General features: G+C 53.2%; 5 protein-coding genes and 1 non-coding gene across 6 annotated transcripts; 3 read left to right on the top strand and 3 right to left on the bottom strand.

The window, feature by feature from the left end:
- Positions 1 to 839: 839 nt before the first annotated feature.
- Positions 840 to 928, bottom strand: QC762_0097010. The gene has a single exon. It is a non-coding gene; the product is annotated as a tRNA-Leu (tRNA).
- A 1,310-nt stretch (positions 929 to 2,238) lies between these two features.
- On the bottom strand, positions 2,239 to 3,231 carry QC762_600030 (uncharacterized protein; the record flags this gene model as incomplete). The annotated part of the gene is made up of 1 exon (XM_062891698.1): positions 2,239 to 3,231. The coding sequence occupies one exon, from the start codon at positions 3,229 to 3,231 to the stop codon at positions 2,239 to 2,241; it is 993 nt and encodes a 330-aa protein (XP_062740831.1).
- Positions 3,232 to 6,544: 3,313 nt separating this feature from the next.
- On the top strand, positions 6,545 to 7,839 carry QC762_0096990 (uncharacterized protein; the record flags this gene model as incomplete). The annotated part of the gene is made up of 3 exons (XM_062884134.1): positions 6,545 to 6,742; positions 6,811 to 7,397; positions 7,449 to 7,839. 3 exons carry the CDS (start codon positions 6,545 to 6,547, stop codon positions 7,837 to 7,839), a joined length of 1,176 nt encoding a protein of 391 aa, XP_062740830.1.
- A 452-nt stretch (positions 7,840 to 8,291) lies between these two features.
- Positions 8,292 to 9,332, top strand: QC762_0096980 (uncharacterized protein; the record flags this gene model as incomplete). Its single annotated transcript, XM_062884133.1, has 3 exons — positions 8,292 to 8,468; positions 8,544 to 8,686; positions 8,741 to 9,332. The coding sequence occupies 3 exons, from the start codon at positions 8,292 to 8,294 to the stop codon at positions 9,330 to 9,332; spliced, it is 912 nt and encodes a 303-aa protein (XP_062740829.1).
- A 10,885-nt stretch (positions 9,333 to 20,217) lies between these two features.
- QC762_600050 (uncharacterized protein) lies at positions 20,218 to 23,692 on the bottom strand. Its single transcript, XM_062891699.1, has 3 exons — positions 23,352 to 23,692; positions 22,142 to 23,307; positions 20,218 to 22,078 (listed from the first exon to the last, which is right to left on the bottom strand). The coding sequence occupies exons 1-3, from the start codon at positions 23,680 to 23,682 to the stop codon at positions 20,399 to 20,401; spliced, it is 3,177 nt and encodes a 1,058-aa protein (XP_062740828.1). The 5' UTR covers positions 23,683 to 23,692; the 3' UTR covers positions 20,218 to 20,398.
- A 440-nt stretch (positions 23,693 to 24,132) lies between these two features.
- Positions 24,133 to 26,026, top strand: QC762_600060 (uncharacterized protein). Its single transcript, XM_062891700.1, has 5 exons — positions 24,133 to 24,282; positions 24,344 to 24,419; positions 24,513 to 24,667; positions 24,728 to 25,401; positions 25,455 to 26,026. Exons 1-5 carry the CDS (start codon positions 24,222 to 24,224, stop codon positions 25,830 to 25,832), a joined length of 1,344 nt encoding a protein of 447 aa, XP_062740827.1. The 5' UTR covers positions 24,133 to 24,221; the 3' UTR covers positions 25,833 to 26,026.
- The last annotated feature ends 10 nt before the right edge of the window (positions 26,027 to 26,036 follow it).

The raw sequence follows: 26,036 nt of genomic DNA, 5'->3' as shown, positions 1-26,036 counted from the left end.
TTGTGCGGTGCGGATCGGGAGGAGAGGGGATGTGCGATTACCCTCGATTACGACGGTGCATGTTATCTCTACCGTAAATATTGTCGCGAGTAACATAAAGGCCAAATGAATTGTTTGGGGGTTGCTTTTCTGTGTTCCACACCCCAAACAAGATACCTCAGGGGCGCTGTGAGCTATCATTAAGCCCCCATCAACAATCTTTTAGGGCCTGTTGCTATCTCCAAAGACCTGAAAACTAGCTTTCAATGTCGTTTGAACTACCTTACAACACCTTTTCACTGTCTTTGAAGGCCTTTATATCGCATTTGAACACTTGTGTTCTATCCTTTGGCTTTATTCACGTTGTGCAGTGCTGTTTATTTGAGCTGTGTTAAAGACAGGTCTTAAGTTTCTCATGAAGGTGTGAGACCCTCAGTTGATGAGATGTTGAGAAGTGTCAGCGGCAATAACATTCGCATCATGAATCTGAAATGTTGCCAGTCCCATTCAACTGGTAGCTAAGCCTCCCCCACACAGAAGAAATGGCACTGTAGACTATCATTCAAACCCTATTAAACCTGCTACATAGCTATTATCATGATGTGAGACCAATTCATGATCTTGCAGAGTGAACTTGATCATCATTTCCAATTAGCTGGCTTTTCACGAGTAGGTATACTTGACAGCCTTCTTATATTCCATAGAACCCATTGCAATCTCATTGTTCAAAACAATTTACTTCCACATGTTTGTTCACCAATATATACCTACTGTTGTTTATTTACCATGTGGTGTGACATGTACAGTCAACAGCCACTGCTATTCAGACCAAGAGACTGGTTGCTGAGCCATCCAAGTTTGTGGGTTTAGCTCAGTTGGGAGAGCGTCAGACTGAGGTCCACTTCAATCATTAATCTGAAGGTCATGTGTTTGATCCACATAAACTGCACGATCTTTTGCACTTTTTATGGAATTATCTGCATCAAATGACGATTCGGCAGAGCTCCCACGGCCAAAATCGACTGGGAATTGACTTGATATCACCACATTGCCACGTAAAGTTGATCTTTTTTGCAATCATCAACAAATAAGAAAGCTCCGACTTGTGTGCAACAGTGACAGTGACGGGAGTACGTGAGTACTACATCAGCGCACCAATGGCCAGGTCAATTGCCTTCATTGCAGGTTCGTTGGTGAGGCCTTTTGCCATTACCTGAAGGTGAAAATCCTTCGTGGTGTGAAGGACTTTTAGACAAATGCTTAGTTCTGCGCTATTTAGACGACAGATATGCTTGTCTCAAGTCTCAAGTCTTAGCGGCCGTTGACAACCCGAACATGAAGGAAGGCATTTAATTCTCCGAGTGGTGAAACTACCTGCACTAAAAAGAGGTGGTTTGGATGCCAAGCATCACCAAACCTTCTTTGTGAACTCGGGGCACACAGCAGACTCCAACATGGAAGATACCTCACCCACGATCCATCGAAGAAAAATTTTGTGGTCATGTCAAAATCTCGATATCGGTCAAAAAGGGATGTTGCCTCACCTCTTTTGGGCTTCTTGCATCGGGGAAGAAACCATTTCCAGTCTCATTGTCCCAAACCATAATAGTCTCACTCGGTAAACAACAGGCAATACCACACTGACGGAAGAGCGTTTCACTCAGGCTCATTGCCTCCTCCTGTATCAGTTGCGTTGTAGTAGTGATTGTTCCCCCTGTGTCTTTTTGAAGGGGGCATTGAGGTGTGATTCGTGACTGATACACGCCAAGGAGACCAAGCGAGCACAGACACAAGTAATTTCCGAAGCATCACGCACACCCCACCGATGCAGACAATTGATACCAAGATATCCCTGTTCTGTTGACTTTTGTTGCTGCTGCCCATCCACTTTGTGGTCCATCTGAAGTGTGGTTCGCCGCAAAAATATCGTGATCCATTTCTGCGCAGACATGAGGTGCATGTGAGAAAAAAGGAAGTGAGGTCTGATTAAAAAAAGGTTGGGCCCACAGTGCTGCAGAGTGCAGCGGTTGCTGGCCAACCATCTTATCTCATCCCTGACGCTAGTCTACATACAGTAGGAATGGTCTGTCTGGTACAAGCTCAATCTTGGCATCAGACATCGAAAAGGCTCCAAATTAGGGACCAAAAACAATCGCGATTCCAAACACCAAGATCACGACCACCAAGTTCAAATCTATGTTCAATTGCAAATGTACACTGTTTAACTATTAATATAAAAAGCCCCCACTCATTCTGTGGCTACAACTCCATAGGGTAGCCCTCATTGCTCCACTGCTGGGCGCTTCCGTCAAAGAACTTCACATTGTCGAATCCAAGCATTCTCGTGAGCACCCAGTAAAGCCCCGAGGCGTATCCACCAACGCCGCAGCTCACAATGATCTCACCGTATGAACGAGAAGCGCCATAGCCGATTTGCTGGCGGAGCAGGGCGAGAAGTTCAAAGGTGCTCTTGAAGCTTCCATCCGGGTTCCAGACCTTCTGTGTGGGGAGGTTCTTGGCCGAAGGGATGTGGCCGGGTCTCTGAGCCCACTCTTCGAGGACAGAGCCGTTGTAGACAGCCTGGTCACGGCCGTCGAGGATGAAGATGCCCTGTCTGTTCTTGTTGATCTTGGAGGCGACGTAGTTGATGTCGACGAGGAAGCTCCTGTCAGGAGAGGAGATGAAGGTCTTGGGAACAGGGACGGGAACCTCGGTGGTGCTGGGAAGAGACTCGGAGGTCCAGGCAGGGAATCCACCATCCAGGATAGCAACACGGCCCGTGGAGAGACCGGCAAACTTGAGGGTCAGGGCCACACGGGGCCCGGCAGCCTGAGGGAAGGCGGGAACACCGACGCCGTTGACGAGAACGATCTTGGTGGCGGTGGATGGGGAGTTTCCCACGCCGATGGAGCCGAGGAAGGCGGCGAGGTCATTGTACTCTGGGAGCTCGAGAAGGAGATCGCCGGGGCCCATCTGAGACCAGGCGGAGATGGGCTCAAAGGGAGCGCTGATACTGCCGGGGATGTGGGAAACGGCATACTCTTCAGCGGACCGGAGGTCAATGACCACCATGTCGAGGTGCTGCTTGCATCTATTGAGCCACCATGGCGAAACGATATCACCAAAGAAGAGGCATGCAAGGGGAGTGATGGCACGGTCTTCGATCTTTTGGGCGTTGCTCGAGAGAGCCGCAGCCGAGACGGAGGGGAGGAGGCCGGCAATGGCCGGAAGGAGAGCCAGAGAAGGCAGCATGATGGTTGCAACCCGGGGGGCTAATAATGAGGAAAAATACGCGTACGGAAGCGACCGAGTGTGCGGAAAGAGCTGCAGCTGGGGGAGAAATGAGTGACTGAAGCTGGAAGCGACTGCTGCAACAAGATGAGAAGGTTGAAGGGGGTGGATGTCCAGTGCTATTTAACCTGCCCGGTCACCGTCCGCTGCCGAGCCCCAGTTCCACGTGGTAGTCGAGGATGTTCGCCGGAAAGGAGAGGAGACGGGTTTCGTCAGGTCCCCGGATATGGTGACGCCGGCGAGCAGAATCCAATAGCACCCCGGGCTATTCTCCAGGCAACGTTGCAATGCAACTCGCCGATGACAAAGATTTTTGGGATATATCGTCTTGTCCAGTCCTCGTCATTTGGTTTAAGAAACAATGGACAAGACTTGGAAAAGGTCAAAGACTTTGACAGACATGGAATAACCCCCTCTTAGCGGCTCGACCACCTGCGCCAACGATATTATGGCCTGCAGACATCATTAAAATTTCCGCTGCAGCTGCATTGCCGACAGCACCACGCATGCTGTTGGCGAAGGCAGTGAGCTGCACTGCGACCCTGAAGAACTTCGCTTTGACCAGCTGTACCCCGCCCACTGCTCACCTCGGCAGTCTTGGAAGTGACCTCGACAAGGAAAATGAGGTTAGATTGTGCTAGTTACCTAGTGCTATAATGACACAACAAACCCGGTCCGAATTACCCAGGGCATGGCGAAGAGGAACGTAGATGCTGGCTATCTTTCACCACCAAAACAAACGCAACGATATCAAACGCGAATGAAGACCAGGAGAAGATTGGGTGAGTCGAGAATAGTATACCAATGTGACCTCGAGCATTGTTGGTACGGGATGTGGGTGACATCAGAAATGGAATGCATGAATATTATTTCTTATCCGCACTCATCCTGCCATTGCCTGCCCCGAGTTTTGTCTGCCACTCTGCCTCGACTCGACCCCAGTCCGAGCGGCAATCAACAAAAGCAATTCACGTCCCGGGGGCTTGTTGCCAGGAAGAAGGGAGGCATTCTGGACCTTTTCAGTTCTTTTTCAGCTTCCCCAGCCTTTCTTTAGTATCTGATGACGCTGATTGGCGGGGAATGACCGTGGCTGGAAAAGAAAGAGGGGTCTATTGCGGCTGCAGGGTTAGTGTTGGCCTAGACTGTGGGGTGAAGGATCAGTGGCAGGGTTCAGAATCTGAACTTTCGCGGAATCTCCCATCCCATGTCCTTGCTTGACCGAGCTGACGATAAAAGGGACCAGCAACTCTGCATGTGTCAAGGCTGCTGAGAGGAAGGCTGCACGAGGCCAGCAACAAACTGCGTCCCTTCTCTTTATCTGAGGGCAGCACCGTAAGGTACCTTAGCTTGCCACTTCGCAGCCTTCTCGCCCAGCCCTCGGCTGGTTGCCCTCTTTGGAAACATCATGCCATCAGCTAACCAAATAAAAACACGCCAGGGGCTTCCACGAGCACTTGCTCGGATCCCGGGTTACTGCAGAACAGACCGAGGTAGCTTGGCAGGAGCTATCTGTTTCTAACACGCGTTGCTAAAAGTCTTGTCTGTTTTGCCTTGTGAGCGTGATGGAAACAAAACGTCGTCCGAACTCCTGAACGATAGGCTAAAATCGTAGTTGAACGGATACCATGGAGAATATGGAGAAAAGCCCTTGCCAACGCCGTTATCGCATCGGCATGCGGATCTCCAGCGTCCTCCACGCAATCCCACGTGTGTCGGAGCTTTGTATGGACTGGGTTGACTGTGCAGCTTGCCATTTGCCATTGGCCTCTGTTAGCAAGGCCGCAAATGGAAAGGGGGTAAAGTACACAACTTCCAAAAGGGTAAGGAGGAAAAGGGGGCGCCCTGCCTCTGCCAGCATCACTTCAATGTGTGACTGACACTTCTTCACTCATGTTGTATTCTCTGCAGTCGGCCGGATGCAGCAATCATGTTATTCGGGGCTCTTCATGCAAGCAAGGTGAAGAGATTGCTTCTTATCCATAGTGCTGTCCATTGGCGGATTGACCGTTGAGATCGAGGTCCTGATTTTAGCCTGCCGACACTGCGCACGGTGTTTGCCCGGTCTTTTTTCTCTTTTAACTGGCCGATGTTCTCCATTCTACCCGCCAGATAGCGTACACTACAACACACAGCCCTGTGGAGTGTCTAGTGATAGCTACCGGCAATTCCTGTGTTGTGCTGCTGAGACTGGTGGGACGGCAAGAACACAGTTTCCCCACCTGTGACATCCCGGGCCGAGACAACCTCTCTGGTCTGCCGTGCCGTGCCGTGTTGTTGTTGCTCTTGTTTGCGGCAAGTCAAGAAACCGCTGCAGAAAAATCATCCCAAGTGTAAGAGAGACGACCGAGCGCGAAGTCGTACGATCCGTATCCCTGCTCCGCAGTGCGGGGTGATTCCGCTGATAACATCCGATGAAATCAGCTGGGACATCTGCAGCAGCAGAGCCCTGCCACACAACCACCGCCAAGCCTTGATGGGACCTGCCAAGGTACCGAGCCCTGTCCATTGTTCACCTTCCATGTCACTGGGTGCGGATAAAGTGAAGAGCATGAGAGGCCATTTCCGTTTATACTTTGTGCAATGGAGAAGCAACGGCGGACGATGGCGATAATGGTGGGGATAGAGTGGTTCCGAAAAGCCCTTTACTCGGGTTAAGCACTGAGCGATTGACCGTGCGTTGGGATTTTGGTCGGTAATGGCAGCTCAAGTTGTTTTAGCGTTGTGTGCCGCATGCTGACGGCCTGTCCGTGCTTCCCTTCAGAGATGCTCATGCTGCGGTTCTGAGCCGAAGAATCTCGTGATGATCCACTGTCAGTATTCAGCTCTGACCGTGACCCACCGCTGGGCTCCCTGCAGGCCGGGTTCGGTTTTCGGGTGCCTTGCATCTGTTGCGCCGAGCAGGACCCCCAACGTCCATCACACCGGTCAGACGTTCAGAGAAACACATCGCTGCTACCCTGACGTGTAAGCGAGTCCCATGGTTGCGTTTGACGCTCCCCAAGTGCCTTTTTTCCAGTGGCGGTTGACCTACCCGTGATAGGGCCTCTGGTTCGCCATCTTGAACGGTCCCGAGGTTTTGATAAAGATCACCCTGCCGCTCCCCAACTTTCCTGGATCCCCGTCCCCGTCCGTACCGTCTGTCTGGATCTTCCTCACAGTCAGGCCTGGTCTTGATCGACCAGCAGAGCACCCATCTTGGGTCGACAACACCTTTCGATTCCCACACCTTTTCTTCTTGTGACGAAGACGACGAGGACGACCATCCTTCGACAACATGTCTGCCACTGAAGCTTCTCCCCCTTTCGTGGAGCCCTATCCTGGGTATGCGGCCGAAAATAAGGGCCCAACCATCCTAGGCGTCACGTCGGCCATGACGTTGCTGGGCATCGTGTTTGTGGCGGCAAGAGTGTACAGCAGAGTGATCTCGATGGGCAAGATCTACCTCGACGACTACATCACTCTCTTTTCCATTGTAAGTTGATGTCGAACGAAGCAAGCCACGCTTGGATGGACTGGAAGCTGACCCGGGGCCCCCGTTAGACTCTCTGTGTTATATATGTTGGACTGGCTGGTGCCGCCATTTCGCATGGTGGTGGTAGACATCTCGATACCCTAAGCCCTGAAGATGTCAAAAAAGCCCTCTATTACACCGTCATCTCGTTCGTACCTGGCGTGTCGTCCTTTACGATCCCCAAGTTTGCCGTGGTGGTTTTGCTGCGCAAGATCTTGAACCCGGGCCGGGCGCACCGCATGGTCATGTGGGTGGTTTCGGTCATCTATGGCCTCCTCGCCATTGGCATGCTCGTCATCAACTTTGCCCAGTGCACCCCAGCTCGTGCGCAGTGGTTGGACGCCCCAGGCAAATGCTGGGACCGTCAGATCACGGTCGACTATGCCATGGCCCTCGGAATTTATTCGGTTCTTTTCGACTTTTATCTCGCCATCTATCCCACCGTCGTTCTTTTCCAGCTGCAGCTTAATTGGAGGAAGAAGCTGGCTCTTTCGTCGTCGTTGGGCTTCGGATACTGTGCCGGTGTCATCACTTGCTACAAGTGCTACACGTTGAGTGGCCTCCTCGAGGTCGTGGACTTTACGTATACCGTCGACGATGTGGTTCTCTGGACAAAGTAAGCAACTTGACGGAACATGTGGACGGACAATGCTAACCTGGCAAACAGTATCGAAGCAAACTGCGTCATCATTGGCGCCTGCATTCCCTGCCTCTACCCCCTCATCAGGAAGCTATTCGGCAACTCTGCTCTCGGGGGCACCTCTGGTCCAACGGGCGGCAACTCCAAATCAGGGGGCGGGTACCGTGGAAACACTGGACGCACCAACACCGTCGTCACCATAGGATCTTATGCTAAGAACAAAGGACGCTCGCGCAACAAGTCCATCTCGCAGCTGGACACCATCAACGACATGGATGCCGACAGCAAATACATCATCCTCGAGGAGCGCTCGTTCCACTGCAGCACCGCCGAGCTGACGGAACCGGATGCCGTGGCGGCGAATGTGCAAAATGAGCACAGGAAGCCCGAGCGGGTAGCAAAACCAGACGGATGGTGATTTGGGGAGACGCGAAGGCGAAGCGGAAGCCAAAACAACAACAAAAAAAGGGGGGGGGTCACCTCAATGGTGCGAGTGTTATACTCGATGTCTGTCGTTCAAAAAAAGTGTATTATGTATTATGTATATGCCATTGCCGACTTGTGATTTCTTATGATACCCCGAAGATAGCAGTATAAAGACGCAAGTAATGTATTTGAACAGTCAATGGGTTCTGACGCGACGCTTGAGAATTTGTCATGCTGCAGGTACCCGGCACAGTGCGGTGATGTCGTCCGAGTCCAGTCCGTTTTCCAGACCTTCCATTAGCTGCCTGGAAATCGGACCAACATCTCCTCCAATCCATCTTTTGTCTCATGCCATCACAAACATTATCGGCTCGAACCGGGCCGTTGAATTTTGAGCATTTTCGACTTGCCTTGTGCTTATCATCGGTGCATACTGCATGGCCCATGTCTCCCCGCAACGCCAACGGCCTGTACTTGATCATGGGAGGCCACAGCCACACCCCGCTGGGTGACTTTGCCGGTGCGGTGGGCAAGTACCCGACCATTGTTGAGAACTCGGAGGGCGAGGAGGTGGTTATCGTGCAGGCGTATCGGTGGGGCGAGTACCTTGGTTACATTGACGTTACCTACGATGCCGCCGGCAGGATCCTGGACTACCACGGAGCCCCTATCCACCTGACCAACACGACAACTTAGGACGAGGATCTGCAAAGTCAGATTGACGGGTGGAGGAAGCCTTTTGAAGAGTTTGCCGCCCAGGTTGTGGGAGAGAGCAAGGTGGTGTTGGACCAGTCCTTGTGCCTGCAGCAAGAGTGCCTGTTGGGCAACTTCATGGCCGAGTATGTACCCTTTTCTCCGTCTTTTAAACCTTGGCTAACCCTGAGAAACCGCAGTGCCATGCTCCAGTACCGTGTCAACAACACCACCCCTGAGACGGCCCCGGCCTTTGCCCTCATCAACGCTGGCGGTGTTCGCGCCACCATTGACGAAGGCCCCATCACCCGGGGAGAGGTCCTCACCTCCTTCCCCTTTGGCAACTCCATTTTTGAGATTTCCATGTCGGGTGAGCGCCTCTGGTCGGCTCTTGAGGGCATCATGTCCAAGGTCAACCAGGTCAACGGCTGTCCCGTCACCTCCCTGTTGCAGGTCAGCCGCGGAATCGTCATCGAGTACAACCCTGACGCCTCGGCTACCACCAAACTCGTTGCTGTCACGATTGGCAGCAAGCCCCTGGACAAGGCGGCCGAGTACCGCATTGTGACTCTGGATTTCCTGGCTGGAGGTGGTGACAACTTCTTTGACCCCCCCTTCAAGAACCCGGTCGTCCTCGACACCCAAGATACAGTCTTGGTTGACTACATTGGGTACACTACACCGGTGGATATCAAGTTCGAAGGCAGAATTAAGCCTATCAGCAGGTGCAGACAAAAGTTTCTGGCCAAAAAGGCTAAGCGGGCGGCTGATCAGGGGCCAATGAAGGCGTAATAATGCTGCTTGGTAGGAGTATATCTAGAGTTAATGTAATGAAGCGATCAATGTGGAAGCAAATCGGTCGACAATGTGACCGGCACAATGACGGGGAGGCAACGTGAAATGACACATTCTGCAAGCCATAGTGTAATCGATCTCGGATTTCCTGCCTGATCTATATACATTTTCAAGGCCAACAATGTCACACGGGCCCACGACTCAGTGCCCCTAGACAGTACACACTCCAACCAACAATAGCCCAACGATATGCCCAGGATCAGAATATCTGGGGCCGGCAACCAACTGAGCCCACCGGGGCTCAGCGGAGGCATCACGGCGACCACCACGAAGGCAGAACCAGGGTGCCGATACGGGTTGGTTGGGCAGGAGGGACTGAGGACCCATACGAGCTGCAAGAAGACTGCAGGACAGGAATCATATGTACCTATTACTGGTGGAATCAGTGGCCAGGACGCCGAAGGAGGTGCCCGGCCAAGGCAGACAGATAAGACAGGTTCGAGGACCAGGGAGCTCAGAACGGTCCTGGGGATCCGGAGGACTATAAGTAGGCCTTGCCTTTCCTACCCAAATGGCAAGGGGCAAGGACCTTGAGGCCATAACAGATTATTATACTGAGTTGAACTACCTGTTCCAAGCCGAGATACTCCCCTTGTCACAGATAATCTGTTATCATTCAAGCTCACCAAAACACACTACCCCTATACACAGCATGCCACGACCTTAACAAAACAACCCCACCTGTCGATGTCAGACAGCGACACATCGTCATCACCACCCTCACCCAGAACACTCAGCAACCGGAACCATCTAGCCGCCCTACCCTGCAACGACTGGCAAGCAGATAGTGACTTCACTTGCTCAGATTCGTCATACGGAGAATATTCGTTCGATTCTCCTAGTCCACCCTTCTTACCTGAATCCACAACTACCCAGGCAAACCAATCCAGGCGCAGAGTTCCCTGTCGCAAGAACTGGTGATTCCCTTACCACCCTTTTCAGTCTCGCACTCTCAACCACCATCCTCCTCTCACGACGAGACCGATTCTGTGGACAATAATATTCGTCGTCCTACCATTACGTCAGCACGCCTATCACATCCGCAAACGTCTATCACCTCAGCCACACCGGCGACTCCCGCCCAGAACGTATTCCTGCGTTCAACCGAGACGAGGCAAGCCGCAGATGCAGCCACCTCGCGCGCGACAGACGACTCTACCCAGAACACCCCCGCTCGTGTTCAGGTACTTAAGGACTCCCTCGCTACCATGACCGGTGAATCCTCTTCTGGCGAGCATGCCCAACCCCAAGGATCTCGCCAACCCACACCTGAACCGCGCAACGACGCAATGGACAGGTCTGGACGGACACCCCCACCTGGAGAGGACGCGCTTGTTCTCTACCAGCCCGCTAGTTTTGAGGTGGTAATGCGAGATGCACCACCCATTCAGAACTCCAATGTTGTCGTCAAGACACCCCCCCGCCTGGCTCCTCGAGATGCACCAAGCCCTCCAGGAGACCTACCATGCCGTGGTTGAACTACGACAAACCAAGGACACCCTGACGCCTGAACAGCTGCACAGCGTCAGCGATCAATATGAGGCCATGCGACAACTCTACAACACCATGGTCGGTATGCAGCAATCCCACCTCCAGGTTACCTGAGACCAGGTGGAACAATTTCACCGAAAACTGACGGTGGCATCCAACAACTTCGCCACCGAAGTCTATGGTGCAGTCGCTCGACTCACTGATGACGCCGACCAACGCGCTCGCGCCATTCAGCAACTCACGCTTGCGACCGTCAAGCAGCAGGCGGATCTAGCTGCATTGGCGAGTAACGTGAGGGACACCCAGGAAGCCATACAGGGTTTCGCCAACAAAACCGACACTACCCTGCAGGAACTCCTCGCCCGGCCACAAATTGACCTCGCCAAATTCGACGATGTGGCCGGAAAGCACCTAAGCTCTCTCCAGGAGTACACCGAGGAGGTGATTCGCTCTCTGGAAGAGAGATTGCGCGACGGCAGACCCAAGGATACCGCTTCCGTAATAGAAGAAGTGCGTACCCGACTGTCGCGTACCCCCGCACCAGCAGCTGCCAGCAAACGACCGCTGCCAGCAACCGTGTCCACGGCTCCTCCCAGCAAGACGTCTTCCTCGAAGAGAGGAATACCGCCGGATATCCCGACTGACCCGCGCACTGTGCGACTCCCCAGGGAAATGGATCCTCTTTCGTCTGAGGCATTTCTCCATGCACAGATTACAGGACAATCGACACGCGCCCGCACACAATACCAATCTGCCCGCGCAGGCACCTTCGTCTCTGGAGGGACAGGAGGCAACCTCCCACCAAGGAACCCTCCCACTCCAGGAGCACCTGGCGACGATTCATCCACTGATAGTGACGATGAGCCCCGTCGTCCAAATTTCAACCGGCACCCACCCAAGAACAACACCAATCCAGCCCAAGACATCAGCGCTGCCCTACTCAATGCGCTTGACCGCCTGGGTCGTCGCCCAACTTCGGCGACGGTCAATCCAGTTCATCTGGAGAAACCGCCCAAGTTTGACGCCAAGGATCTGTCTAAGTTTCGGCCATGGTGGATGAAGGTAGAGGCTTACCTAGAAACGTACGAGAGCAGCTTCGTCACCGACGCTCATCGCATTAACTGGGTTGGCTCTCTACTGACCGACAAGGCTGCGTCTTTCCACGCGCAGCGTATCAGGACGGCGGAGAAGATGGGTCTGACTGACACCTGGACGGCATATGCCACTGCCCTCCAGTCCAGATTCAAGGACCCCGCTGTTCGACACCGCAACCTCAAGAAGATGAAAGACCTGAGGTACAAGGGGGACACGGCGGAATACGTCACCGATCTTCTTGATCTCAACGAAGAGGTTTGCTGGTCTGGTCCCTCTCTTCAGGACCATGTTTCCCGAACCTTGCCTGCCGACATCATCAAGATGGTATACTCTCGCCAAGGCGGCCTGCCAGATGACGACGAAGACTTCTTCGCCACGATTCAGGAGGCCGGCCAAATTTACGAGAATATGCTCACGAACCCTGGTGTGTCGGGAAAGGCGAGCCCACTTCGAACCCGGAGCACTCGAAGTTGGGCCAACACCGCCTAGGCAAGAATCACCGCTCCCAAGCCGGCCAAAGTCCATCCTCAAAAAGGAAAAGGACGGAAGGAAGACTGGTGGCGACAAACCGAAGATTGACGCCAAGGACAAGAAGTGGTCTTCCAACAAAGATGCTCTCCGCAACATCGACCAATCAGACATTGACCAGCGCAAACGCGACAAAATAGCATGCTGGCGATGCGGGAGAGACAACCACCAGACCCTGTCCTGCTATGCTAAAAGGATGTCAACGGCAAGGACCTGCCAGCCCCGCCGGAAAAACCTTTTCCACCAAACGAAAAGTCAACGAAGAGGTACCAGCACCATCCGCGACCAAACGCGCCCGAGTCGATGCCATCATGACTGACGCCGCGAGGATCACCGAGATTATGGACGACGACCTGATTCGGATTTTCAGTAGGCTCCCGTGCCACACCACGCGGACCCGAGCCTTCCGGTGTCATCCTCCGCGCCTGCGGAATCAAACGAGCGAGCAACGACATCAGCCCAGATAACAAACGACACTGTCCTGAGCCAAAACAGGCGATCGCCCGATTGTCAAGATGACGCTCATCTACAATGATGCCGAACACCCAGTACGAGTACTATTGGACCCCGGCAGTACTATCCCCGTCATGTCAATCACACAGGCAAGACGTTGGAAGCTGCCCTCATTCGACGAGCCACTCCCGGCTCATCCAGGCCTTCAACGCCACAGCAGACGACCTCGGCGGAAGGTACTATACCGACCGACTCGTCCTGCGACATCAAGAGGATCATTTCTCACGACTCAACTTCGAACTCAGCGCTATGGACGACCAATGCGACATAATACTTCCGCAGTGGTGGCTCCAACAACACCAGCCTGCTGGATTCTTCGGCGACGCAAGAAAGATCACCTTCTCCTCTTCCTATTGCCGAGAAAAATTGCACCAGCCGCGCGATGCGGAAGACCCGTCACCAGCCAACAGTCGCCTCGGCACAAGCCGCGGCAGAAGCCGCCATAGCAGCTGTCCCTGAGAAGTTCCGAGAATTCCTCCCCATCATGTCCAGCGAGGCCGCCTCAAGACTCCCGGATCACCAACCATGGGACCACGCGATTGACCTCCAAGAGGGCAGGACGCCCCCGTGGGGACCACTCTATGCCATGAGCGCCAGAGAGCTGGACGCCTTAAAACCTTGGTTGGAGAAGATGATCAGTACTGGACGTGTCCGCAGATCCACATCATCCTGCGGCGCCCCTCTCATGTTCGTGGAAAAGAAAGACCCGAACGACCCTCTCCGACCGGTGGTCGATTACCGCGGCATTAATGCCGTGACCATCCCGGTCCGATACCCAATTCCGCTCATCAGCGAGCTCCAAGCCCGTTTCCGCACGGCCCGCTGGTTTACCAAAATCGATCTAAAGTCAGGATTCTGGCTCGTTCGGATCAAGGAAGGGGACGAGTGGAAGACCGCATTCAGATGCAAATACGGACTCTTCGAATGGACTGTCATGCCGTTTGGACTCATCAATGCACCCGCCACCTTTCAGTCCATGATGAACCACATATTCAGGGACCTGATCGACGTCGGCTTGCTGGTGTACCTTGATGACCTCCCTCATATACGCGGACACTGAAGAAGAGCACGACCGTCTTGTGAAAGAAGTCCTCCGCCGCCTCACCGAGAACAAGCTCGCTGTAGCCCCCAGAAATGTCATTGGGGGTCCATGAAGTGGAATTCTAGGCTACATCATTGGTGCCAATGGCATTGCAATGGCACAGGACAAAGTCGACTGCATCAAGAAATGGGAAGCCCCAAGAACCTTAGAGAGATGCAGCAGTTCGTGGGTTTCGCCAATTTCTATCGCCGGTTCATCAAGGGTTCTCCGCAATCGTCAAACCCTTGACGGACATGGCAAAGGTAGAAAAAGGGCCTGGACCTGGACTGAGCAAATGAACAAGGCCTTCCTTACCCTGAAGTACCTGTTCACAACCGCCCCCATCTTAGGACACTTCGACCCCGACAAGGTGGCCTACGTGGAAACGGATTCATCAGACTTCGCACTCGGAGGAGTGCTTTCCCAGAAAGGTGCCGATGGCAAACTCCACCCCATCGCCTTCCATTCACGCAAGCTCATGCCAGCCGAAATGAACTACGAAATTCATGACAAGGAACTTTTGGCAATTGTGGATTGTTTGGACCGATGGAGACAATACCTGGAGGGAGCTAAGCACCGAATAGAGATCTACTCGGATCATCAGAACCTCGCCTACTTCACTACGGCCAAAGTGCTCAACCGAAGACAGGCAAGGTGGGCCCAACAGTTCTCAAGCTACTGGTTTATCATCAACTACCGCCCGGGTCGGCTCAACGAGAAGGCAGATATCCTCTCTCGATTGTCCCAACACCGACCTGAGAAAGGGGGGAGTGAAGACCAGCCGATTACGTCAGTCTTGCAGAAAAAGCATTTTTCCAACTCCGAAGGCACCATGTTCGACCAACATTCAGCCTGCGTCCTCCTCTCTTCAGCCCGCATCGCCAGCCTGAGGACCGAAGTCCCTCGCTGGACTAAGGAATTTAAGGACAAGGTCGTGAAGGAAGGACGCCAGGATCCAGAGTACCGTGCGCAATTATCAACGCCCGGCAAGAACGTGGCCATCAAGGATGGACTGCTTTACCGCAAAGACCGGTTATGGGTGCCCAAGACGCTCATCCGGGATGTCCTCATCTCAGAACACGACACCAAGGTGGCAGGACACATGGGTTCAGACAAGACGATGGAACTGATTACACGCAACTTTTGGTGGCCTAACCTGGAAGAAACAGTCCGAGAGTATGTCCGCGGGTGCCTTGAATGCCAATCCAACAAGCCACCCCGACACTCCGCTCATGGGCTGCTTCAACCAATAGAGCTTCACTACAAGCCGTGGCAGACTGTCGCCATGGACTTCATCACTGACCTACCTCTGTCAAATGGATGTGACTCGATCTGGGTCATGGTCGACCCCTTCACCAAGATGGCACACTTCGTCCCACTAAAGGTGGAAAGGAAAAAGACCGAGGACCTGATTAAGATTTTCGCGCGCTCCTACTGGAAGCTGCACGGAGTACCCCTAGACATTATTTCTGACCGAGACTCTAGATTCACGGCTCACCTCTGGAAAGACTTCCTCAAACTCGTCGGTGTACGAACACGCATGAGCACCGCCTTCCACCCACAGACCGACGGACAGACCGAGCGACTCAATCAGACCCTAGAGGTCTACCTTCGCGCCTTCGTCAATTATGAAATGAGCAACTGGGAGGACCTCCTGCCAATTGCCGAGTTCGCCTACAAACAACACCGTCTCTTCCTCGTCTGAATGACACCCTTCTTTGCTAACTACGGCTACCACCCCGCCGCGCACAACCCCTCACTCGGTACGACCTCCAATCCTGGCAGTCAGTTGTACGCTCATTGGATGATACAAATCCACAAGCAAGCAAAGGACCAGCTGGAGAAGAGCCGTGTCCGAATAAAACACTGGGCCGACAAGAAACGTTCTAAGGCACCCACCTACGCCAAAGACGACCTGGTCATGCTGAACGCCCGGAACATCAAGACCAAGCGGCCGGCGAAGAAGTTGGACAAGAAGATGCTCGGACCATTCAAGATCCAGAAGGTTATATCACCCACCGCCGTCCGACTCACGCTTCCTGAGGGCTGGCGAATTCATAACTCATTCCACGTCTCGCTCATAGAACCCTACCGCGCCGGCAATCAGGGAGAACCTGACGTTCGCCGGGTCCTGCGGGAGGCAGCCCCTATCGAGCCTGAAGACTACGAGATCGAGAAAGTTATGGATTCGATCTCTGCCCAAGGAAGTGTGAAGTATCTGACCAAGTGGCATGGTTGGCCAGCCAGGAAGGATTGGACATGGGAACCATGGGAGCACTTCCACTCTAACGGAGCCAAAGCAGCCGTCTTGCAGTTCCACCAGCAGAACCCAGGTAAGCCCAGAGACCCCCGAGCAACCAACTGACAAAGTGAAGAAGTGACTGGCAACAAGCGGCTCGAGGGCGCGCCTAGAGAAGGGGGAGATTGTGTCACACGGGCCCACGACTCAGTGCCCCTAGACAGTACACACTCCAACCAACAATAGCCCAACGATATGCCCAGGATCAGAATATCTGGGGCCGGCAACCAACTGAGCCCACCGGGGCTCAGCGGAGGCATCACGGCGACCACCACGAAGGCAGAACCAGGGTGCCGATACGGGTTGGTTGGGCAGGAGGGACTGAGGACCCATACGAGCTGCAAGAAGACTGCAGGACAGGAATCATATGTACCTATTACTGGTGGGAATCAGTGGCCAGGACGCCGAAGGAGGTGCCCGGCCAAGGCAGACAGATAAGACAGGTTCGAGGACCAGGGAGCTCAGAACGGTCCTGGGGATCCGGAGGACTATAAGTAGGCCTTGCCTTTCCTACCCAAATGGCAAGGGGCAAGGACCTTGAGGCCATAACAGATTATTATACTGAGTTGAACTACCTGTTCCAAGCCGAGATACTCCCCTTGTCACAAACAATGACTAAACTCAAAGCTCAAGCCGTGGCATCATAGACGTTTTGGCATTTTCATTACTTTATTCACAGTATTATAATCTATGACATAATATGAGATACCATCTCCCGATACTTTTTAGAGCTTGGGGGTTGATCCAGCACCCTGCTTGAGGTCGAACTGGTCTAGGTTCATGACCTTGTCCCACGCGGCTATAAAGTCCTTGACGAACTTCTCCTGACCATCAGCCTGGCCATACACCTCGGCGATGGCACGAAGCTCGGAATGGGAACCAAAGATGAGGTCGGTACGTGTACCAGTCCACTTTTTCTCGCCAGTCTTGCGATCCCTGCCCTCAAAGAGCTCACCCTGGTCATCGACCTTGGTCCACTCGGTGTTGGGGTCCAAGAGGTTGACAAAGAAGTCATTGGTAAGCTTGCCTGGCTGAGCAGTGAAGACGCCATGGTTGGAGCCGTTATAGTTAGCACCGAGGACTCTCAAACCGCCGACGAGCACGGCAAGTTCGGGGGCAGTAAGGTCAACAAGTAAGCCTTATCCACTAGGTACTGCTTAGTCTTAACCCGATCGTTACCATGGCCGTAGTTGCGGAAGCCGTCGGCGTATAGCTCGAGGTGCTCAAAAGAGTGCACATTAGTCTGCTCCTGGGAAGCATCAGTGCGGCCAAGAGTAAAGGGTACCGAGATACCGGCAGCCTGCTCCAAGGTAGCGACACCACCGAGAACGATAATATCGGCGAGCGAGACCTTTTTACCACCCGTAGCCTGCTCGTTGAACCTCTTCTGGATATTCTCTAAGGCCGTAAGAACCTTAGCCAGCTGCGCAGGGTTATTAACCTTCCAGTCCTTTTGAGGAGCCAGGCGGATGCGTGCGCCGTTAGTAGTACCGCGCTTATCGCTGCCGCGGAAGGTAGAGGCCGAGGCCCAGGCGGTAGAGATAAGCTTGTGTGGCGCAAGGCCGGTGGCAAGAATCTCGCGCTTGATAGCGGCAATGTCGTTAGCATCAATAACGGGGTAATCCAGAGGGGGGAGGGGGTCTTCCTAAATAAGAACCTCGGATGGGATCTCGGGGCCGAGCCAGCGGGATCTAGGACCCATGTTACGGTACAGAGACTTGAACCAGGCACGGGCAAAGGCATCGGCGAACTGGTCGGGGTGCTCCAGGAAGCGACGAGAGATCTTCTCGAAGCTAGAGTCGAAGCGAAGAGAGAGATCGGTAGTCAATATACGGGGGAGATGCTTCTTGTTGGGGTTAAAGGCATCAGGAATAAAAGGCTCCGCGTTCTTGGCCACCCACTGGTTAGCACCAGCAAGAGACTTGGTAAGCTCCCACTCGTACTTAAAGAGGTACTCAAAGAACTGGTTGGTCCACTTAGTAGGGTTCTTAGTCCAGATAACTTCAAGGCCGGAGGTAATGGTGTCTGGGCCCTTGCCCGAGCCATACTTGTTGCTCCAGCCGAAGCCCTGCTGTTCAATGGAAGCCGCCTCGGGCTCAGCGCCAACATTGTCGGCAGGGGCAGCACCGTGGGTCTTGCCAAAGGTGTGGCCACCGGCAATCAGAGCCACCGTCTCCTCGTCATTCATAGCCATGCGGCCAAAGGTGACGCGGATATCACGGGCAGCCGCGACAGGGTCGGGATTGCCATCGGGGCCTTCGGGGTTGACATAGATCAGACCCATGTGGGCGGCCGCCAGAGGAGACTCGAGTTCGCGATTGTGGATGTCGGTATGGCTCTTCTTGGACTCGTCACCCGAGACGATGCCCTTGCCGGCAATGCCCTCCTGGCCGTGGGCGTAGCGAGCCTCATTGCCCAGCCATGTAGTCTCACCACCCCAGTATGCAGACTCGTCGGCTTCCCATCGAAGACAAAGGTCTTGAAGCCCATGGACTCGAGGGCCACGTTGCCCGTCAGGAGCATTAGATCAGCCCACGAGATCTTGTTGCCGTACTTTTGCTTAATGGGCCACAGCAGGCGCGAGCCTTGTCGAGACTGACATTGTCGGGCCAGCTGTTGAGAGGAGCAAAGCGTTGCTGGCCCTGGCCACCACCTCCACGGCCGTCAAAGACGCGGTAGGTGCCGGCACTGTGCCAGGCCATTCTGACGAAGAGACCGCCGTAGTGTCCAAAGTCGGCAGGCCACCAGTCCTGCGAGTCGGTCATGAGGTCGGTCAGGTCCTTCTTGAGGGCATCGTAGTCGAGGGCTTGAAGGCGGCGGTGTAGTCGAATTCCTTGTGGAAGGGGTCGGAGGCGGCCGTGTGCTGGCGAAGGATGTTAAGACGCAGCTGGTTCAGCCACCAGTCGAGGTTACGGGTACCACCTCCAGCTACCGGGCTGTGTTTAATGGGGCACTCTCCCATGATGGCGGTTTGTCGACGACTCGAAGAAAAAGACTTGAAGATGTGTGTGTGATGTGTGGTGTTGGAGCAAAGTGAGAGAAAGCAAAGCCACAGGTTGCTCAAGACAATGAAAAGGATGAATAGGGGGAGGTTAGGGGAGGCGGGAAACGGCGGCAGAAGAAGAGGGGCCACTGCCTTACATACCTGTGCGAAGGGGAAAGAGGGCCGGAGGGGTCCGACGGGAGGTGCAGATCGCGGTCGAAGCATCTGGATCTTAGAATAGTCGCCGACCCCGCTCTTCTCTCTCTCACACACAAACACCAACAGTGACCAAGCACATACCACCCATGGACACGCACACCTCACCAAGTACCGTCACGTCAACCCCGCATGGTGAGGGGCAAGATGCAAGATCGCGACATAGCTATTGCCCCGCTTCCCCCTTCCTCCCATTCTTTCTCAAGGTGTCACGATTCCCGAGCCTTCATGGCAATGGGCGGCTGTTACTCTGGACTCGCCACGGTCGTTGTGCTGAAGTAAGTGGCCGTAGAGGTGCACGCGGTTCAAAGCGGCCTTCTAGGTTGATGATATACGGTGACGCTGATTGGTGGGGTACCTCGTGCTCGGAGTTCGGATGTAGGACGGAGTCGTTGCAGAAGAGCTTCCACATTGGTTGTCTTGCCCGTCTCTGCGTTGTCCATGGCAGACACGCAGACCAGTGAGCCCAGTCGTGTCCGGGCGAGATGGAGGAGGGGACCTTTCGATGCCAAGACCATCGCTCGCAGGGTCTTGCCCCCATCCGCGTCATGGCAGCGTTGGCTTGGCGACCAACAGACCCACAAATACCCACTTTACTTGGCCGTCTGGGAATAGCTTCAAAGTTTAACTTGGCTTCCCAGATTTCGCCATCTTTGTCAGGCAAGTACGTAATATATTTTTATGGAAAAGACTACCAAACTCAGACAGCCAAGAATTACATTCCATATGCGTTACGAAAGACAAGACCACAGAAATTTGACTTGGCTGGCAACCCGACTTGAAAATCATCGAGACCCTCAGATTTTTGGTTCGTGGACAATGGGCACATGGACAGATGTGGGAGTAACCTGCTCCTGAAAGATTGTCGAGGACTGCTGCTGCTGTACGGGCTGGCTGGAGAGTGTCTTTCGCACATCATTGTCAAGGAACGGCCGAACCAGCCCGAGGCGAAGCCGGCCAAGCCCTTCCATGCGATCCGCACTCTGAGAAGGGATTCTCAAGACAGTTTCCCTGTACAGAGTTCCGGTCGTGATATCAAAGGAACAGGCAATGGCACGCTTCATGCCGCCTTCGCTGCCACCGAGTACCAGAACCGTGGGAGGACGGACAGCATAAAACAGTGTGACGGTCATGTTGTAGGTGTCCACAAGCGTGAACACCTTCATCTGGCCCATTTTGCTGCGGCTCATGTCCTGACAGGAAGCCACGGTCGGATGGTAGCTACAATACCGCCCGCCACTGGCGTTGCTTGAGCAGTGCGAACAGGGGCTGGTAGGGTCTGTCGATTCGACATGATACGTGTCAATGTTCCCGTCGAGACTGAGAACCGGCACCGCATTCTGGATACCAGTTCCAGGGTCGATGGCGTCTTGGTACTTGAACTTGACCGACCGCTCGCGAGTGACTCTGCCCTGGGTGTGTCGAGAAAGAGGAGAACCCCATGTGCTCCACTGAAGACGAGCATGACTACCTCTGGTGCCAAACAGCTTCTCTTCAATCGCCTCGATGGGAACATAACCTTCAAGTCCAAAGAAGCACGGCTCCACTTCCCAAAGCTTTCCAGAGTAAATGTGCCAGAGGAAATAGGGGGCCGGCAGAATGAAGAAGAGAAGAGTGATGACCGTGATAGCAAGACCCGCTTGGTAGGCTGGGTTGGTAGGCACTGGGTAGTAATACATGGAGTTCGGCATCGGAGGCGGCGGTTGAAACAGGGCTGCAAGGATGACGCCGATAAAAAAGACCAAAGGGGACCAGATGAGGAAGTAGATGAAGAATTCACGCTTCGCCGTCAGCTTCCGCAGCGTTCGAACCCGCGTGAACTCTGACCACTGAATCTGGGCGCCCTTGGCATCGTCTATCACCACCGTGTCATTTTCGCCAATGGCGCAGATCTGCGTGTTTGGGTACACATCCCACAAGCTAGCCTTGTACTGGTCTGTCATGAGCTCCCAGTTCTGCCCGGGAAAGTCGGGCAAAAGACAGATCAGACGCTCCATGAGACGATCACTGTCCTGAGGCAGAGACAAACGAGCAAAGGCCTGGAAGGAAGTGTCGGTGCTGTCGATGGGAGGCCGGATACGCAAGAGACCCATGAGGACGTAAACACGGTCGCCTGGATGCATCGCACGGAAATGGCGGCTCATCAAGCACTCTAGAGCAATCTTGACGAGCTCGAGATGGCTGAGGTGAAGGTTGCCGTAGTGCTCGATCAGCTGGCGCGAGTTCAAGGCGTCTGCCCATGCATAGGTTGGGAAAAGGGCTTTGGGTATCTCGGTGAATTCGTATGGCTTCATGGAAGGTCGAGTGCCGCAGTGCCAGACGGTAACTGTCTCACCCTTGCTAAGAACAATCTCTGGTAAAGTCCAGACTCGTTCACCCCACACACGGAGTGCGTTGGGATCCCAGGGTCTTTGCAGGTTACCAATCACAACGGCCACATGCTGTGCGGTTCGAATAATATCGCTGATACTGTAGGTCTAGGTACACAAAGTCAGTCAGACATATACATCCAGCACAATGACTGGGAGTATCGAGCTTACATCTTGGTTGGCAAGGAGCTCCTTCTCTTCTCCGTCCACATTAACCACTCTTCCAAGGTGGTCTACCCTTTTCGTCGGCGGCATACAGTTTGCAGAGCACCAAAAGGCCTTGGGGTGCTGACGTAGATCCTGCTTCTCAGGCTCGAGCCCAAAGTACTTGACAGACGCCGTCACGCCCATGGAGAGAAGAGCGTCGAGGTCGCCCTCGTTGTTGCGGGGCAGCCCGGACTCGTTCTCCCTCGACTTGAGCTCATAGTGTGCCGAAGACCAGGCAATCATGACGAATGGGGTGATGTCATTGTCAGGCACCGGGCGTGTTTCAAACGAGAACAACTTGCGGCCATCTGGAAGCTCTGTCTGCACCAGGTAGTTGAGGAACCTTGGCCGAAAAGTCCGGTATGACGAGAGTGCCGCCGTGGTATTCCAGGAAGTGTACTTGTAGAGCAACTGAGCGACTTGGTGCCGATTCTCCAGCATGTTGCGGGCCAGGCGAGGATACTTTAGGCCGCGGTACATCAGCGGCAGATATTTGGTAGGATCCTTTCCTTCAACGGGGCCTGAGGGGTCATACACCGTCCACGACATGAGAAAGACTGCCACAGACGGGATCCACATTCCAATGACAATGCACCAATCTTCAAAGGTGAACTTGGATCTGTGACCCCTCCTCTCGGCCGGTATAAACCGAAAGGGGAGGTTGCCCACCCGCAAGAGAAACGGTGTCACATTTCGAATAGGCGTTCGCTTCCAGGTGCAATTGGGGTCGACAGAGCCAAGGAGACAAATGGAAGAAGGTGCTTGGACATAAAGTTTCTCAATCTTTCCGGTGAATGGGTCGATGTAGCATTCGAACGGCTGGTTGTACACCTTTTCCCTTCCCAGACCATCTGTGACGAAAAACGGTGTCGAGTCGGCATACTCGAGGTTGGGGCGAAAGTACAGGTGAGGTCCACCAAACCAACGCCAGGAAAAGCCCCCTTTGAAGAAGGCAGCCCACCAACTGGACACATCCTGGTATGGGTTAGGATGGGAGCTCGCCCCTGAGCCCGTAGAAAGAGGTTTTTCTGACATGGCGGTACCCGGTGTGTCTAGAAGCAAAAGAGTCTTCGTCGCGACTTGGGCTTGGAGTTGTTGGTGAAAGCCGGACGTGCTGCAGTATTGCCTGTCTGAATTAGAATGATTTCTATAGGTAATGTGAAAGTTGACTCACTGTTGGCAGGGAGAGCTCCTGATCCTGGTGTGTTTGCAACTGGTCGGGGGGCGGGAGGATATTGGGGAGGTCGTGAGACGCTCTGGGAACTCGAATGAACTTGAGCTGGAGGGACAACCTCGTTCATCAAAGTCAGGAACCCGTTGATCCGATCACGATCGGGCTGGATGTCTGCACCGTGATAGTCTACCTGGCGTCCAGTGGATGCCATGAGTTGAGTAAGCCTAGGAAGAGTGACAAGGAGAAAAGAACAAAGGCAACAGATTTTCATGAAGAGAGGGAGGGTAAGAGTATTTATGTTGAGAGCCTTGTTAGATTGGTAATGTGACATTGATATCTATTGATCGTCTCGCGTCCGGAGCCCTGGACAAAATATTAGGTCCACCCAGATGATATTCCCTGCGCACTTCAGCAACGTCTCCGTCATATCTTGAAAAACCTATCTATTACAATGGTCACTTACCTGATACATAGTTTCCTGTCCCCGGGAAACGCCGCAGTGTTCGCATGAGGCTCAGCTGTCTCGGGAAACAATCTCTCCCAGGGTCTGGAGCTAGGACAGGGAATGGCATGGTTACAGTGTCAATATTGCTCCTTTTTCTTTGCATTTGCCGTGGTCTAGACGCCCAACATGTGGTTAACCATGTTGTTCTATTGGTAGCCTGATGGCAGTCCGCAAACATGGTGTGTGACACAACATGCACCGCTCAGCCCCTCGCCTACAGTTGGCAATTACATTGGTGTTCCCAAGAAAAGACGCCCAAAAAACCACCTCCTACCCCCTATCTCCCACTTTCCATCTCCGCTATTTCTTCAGCTTCCAATGCAAGCGCTTCTCTCTTCTGGCTTGTAATCAACATCACATTGACCATGGCATCAACAAATCAACAAGATGGTTTCCTGCGGTTTGAGAGATGGATAAGGCAACAAGGTACCATTCCTTCTGAGTATTTACCCTGTATCGCAAAACTAATTGTGTCTGGCTTGAAAAGGGGACGACCGTCCCAGCAGAATACAGTCAGATGTAACCGAGTTGACCAGATGGGGAGGGTACGACTTTGACATGATGTGCGTGCTCACACGGCTGGACTGTCGCGTCACGCCTAATTTCCTCTTTTGGAATCTGTTATCTATGGATGGAAGACTGATAGTCCCTTGCAGCTTTGCGCCCCTGGACGGCAGATACCGAGGTCCGCCATCGGGAGAATATGACCAATTAATTCAGCTGTACGACATACCCGACGACTTTGTGGCCGAGCGTGAGCGGAGTGTCACACACTCATTTGGACACCAACTGGGAGAAAATGGAGTAGAGAGTCAGTCCGCTAGCCTTATCTACAGTGAAATAATGGATGTTTGCTGACGCTGGATTGCAGCTCTTTGGATGCACTTTCTGGTCAAAATTCCAACAACAGCCTCCCAACCCAACCAACATGAGCCTTGGCTAAAATGGGGCTTTGTCATGACATGGAAGCCGAAGCCTATGACCCCAACTGAACGAGACACTGTGGAACCAGAGAAGTCAGAGTACTGTGTCACTTTCCTTGCCTTCCAGCCTCCCCTTGAGTCTATCCAGGCTTTGGTGACATTCATTTTGTCTTCAACCTGGAACCATGTCAACAACGATCCCTACGTGATTGTGGACGTGGCACTTTCATCTTGGTATCAGAGAGTGGATAGTATTGCTTGGGATGTTACTCACCTCGTACGGACTGACGAGAAAAAGTTGTTTGAGCGGGCAAAGATACTTGAAACGACTGACCCTAGCTCACACTCTCGTCACCTCTCAAGCCTGGATTTACACGGAATTCATACCAGTGCTAAGAACGCCATCTACCTGACTGAAGCCTTGGACGCTATCCTTAGAGCAGTTGACAGGGTACTATCGGCACACAAGGAGCTTCTGCATGATCCAAAAAACAAGTGGAGAACGGAGGATCGGACATGGGAAAACACCCATCGATTGTTGAGATACCGGAGCGAGCTTTTCAACTCCACCAGGCTCAGGATTGTTAGTTCTCACGAAAGGATCAAGAATGCAGTGGATCTGGTATGTACAAATGAAGCAGGTGTGGAACAGAGACTCATACAAACTCTTTTTAGGCTTTTCACTTGAACAATGCCCAAGATAGTCGTATCGGCATGATGAACAGCCGCAGCGTCCGGATCATTTCTATTGTCGGCTTGATATTCATCCCTTTCAGCACCGCAAGCTCTATCTTTGGCACACAATTCTTCAGTTTCCCGGACAATAATGAGCACCACATGCAGGTCAATCAAGACATCTGGTATCTCTTTGCTACAGCCATCCCTGTTACCATTGGCATTCTCCTACTCTGGAAGGCAAGCGAAAACGACCAGCTGCGATTACCGGGCGGGCTAGCTTCACTCTTTGGCTGTTCAAGTCAGCCAAGGCCGCGCGATTCTCCTTCGGGGGAAAGGGGCATTTTGCTAAACGATATGGAACAGCAACGTGCCTGAGTTGGAAGACAAGCTGGCATGAAAGGATAGCCATCACCTCTCATTGAACAAATTACATGGCATTGTAAGCCATTGCTAATGCCTAAGTTGAAAGATCAACTGCTCGATATCTTTAAGTCGAAGTCCCTATATGAATGGAAAATTTACAGTAGAATGAATCATACCTGTCATACACTCAGAAACTTATATTGTTACAATCTCTTC

This window comes from Podospora pseudocomata, chromosome 6, assembly GCF_035222375.1.
Source record: "Podospora pseudocomata strain CBS 415.72m chromosome 6, whole genome shotgun sequence".
In the NCBI taxonomy this organism is placed as follows: Eukaryota; Fungi; Ascomycota; class Sordariomycetes; order Sordariales; family Podosporaceae; genus Podospora; species Podospora pseudocomata.
The sequence above is the reverse complement of the archived record's forward strand: the minus strand, read 5'-3'. Positions and strand labels throughout refer to the sequence as shown.

What these genes read in the sequence shown, in the direction of transcription:
- QC762_600050 (XM_062891699.1), bottom strand. Translation starts at nt 23,682, where the DNA reads ATGTCACATTACCAATCTAACAAGGCTCTCAACATAAATACTCTTACC. An exon ending in AGGAGCTCTCCCTGCCAACA is followed by an intron (nt 23,308 to 23,351) that starts GTGAGTCAACTT and finishes ATTCTAATTCAG; the next exon opens with ACAGGCAATACTGCAGCACG. An exon ending in AGCTCCTTGCCAACCAAGAT is followed by an intron (nt 22,079 to 22,141) that starts GTAAGCTCGATA and finishes TTGTGTACCTAG; the next exon opens with ACCTACAGTATCAGCGATAT.
- QC762_600060 (XM_062891700.1), top strand. Translation starts at nt 24,222, where the DNA reads ATGGCATCAACAAATCAACAAGATGGTTTCCTGCGGTTTGAGAGATGG. An exon ending in GGGTACGACTTTGACATGAT is followed by an intron (nt 24,420 to 24,512) that starts GTGCGTGCTCAC and finishes AGTCCCTTGCAG; the next exon opens with CTTTGCGCCCCTGGACGGCA. An exon ending in GGGAGAAAATGGAGTAGAGA is followed by an intron (nt 24,668 to 24,727) that starts GTCAGTCCGCTA and finishes GCTGGATTGCAG; the next exon opens with CTCTTTGGATGCACTTTCTG.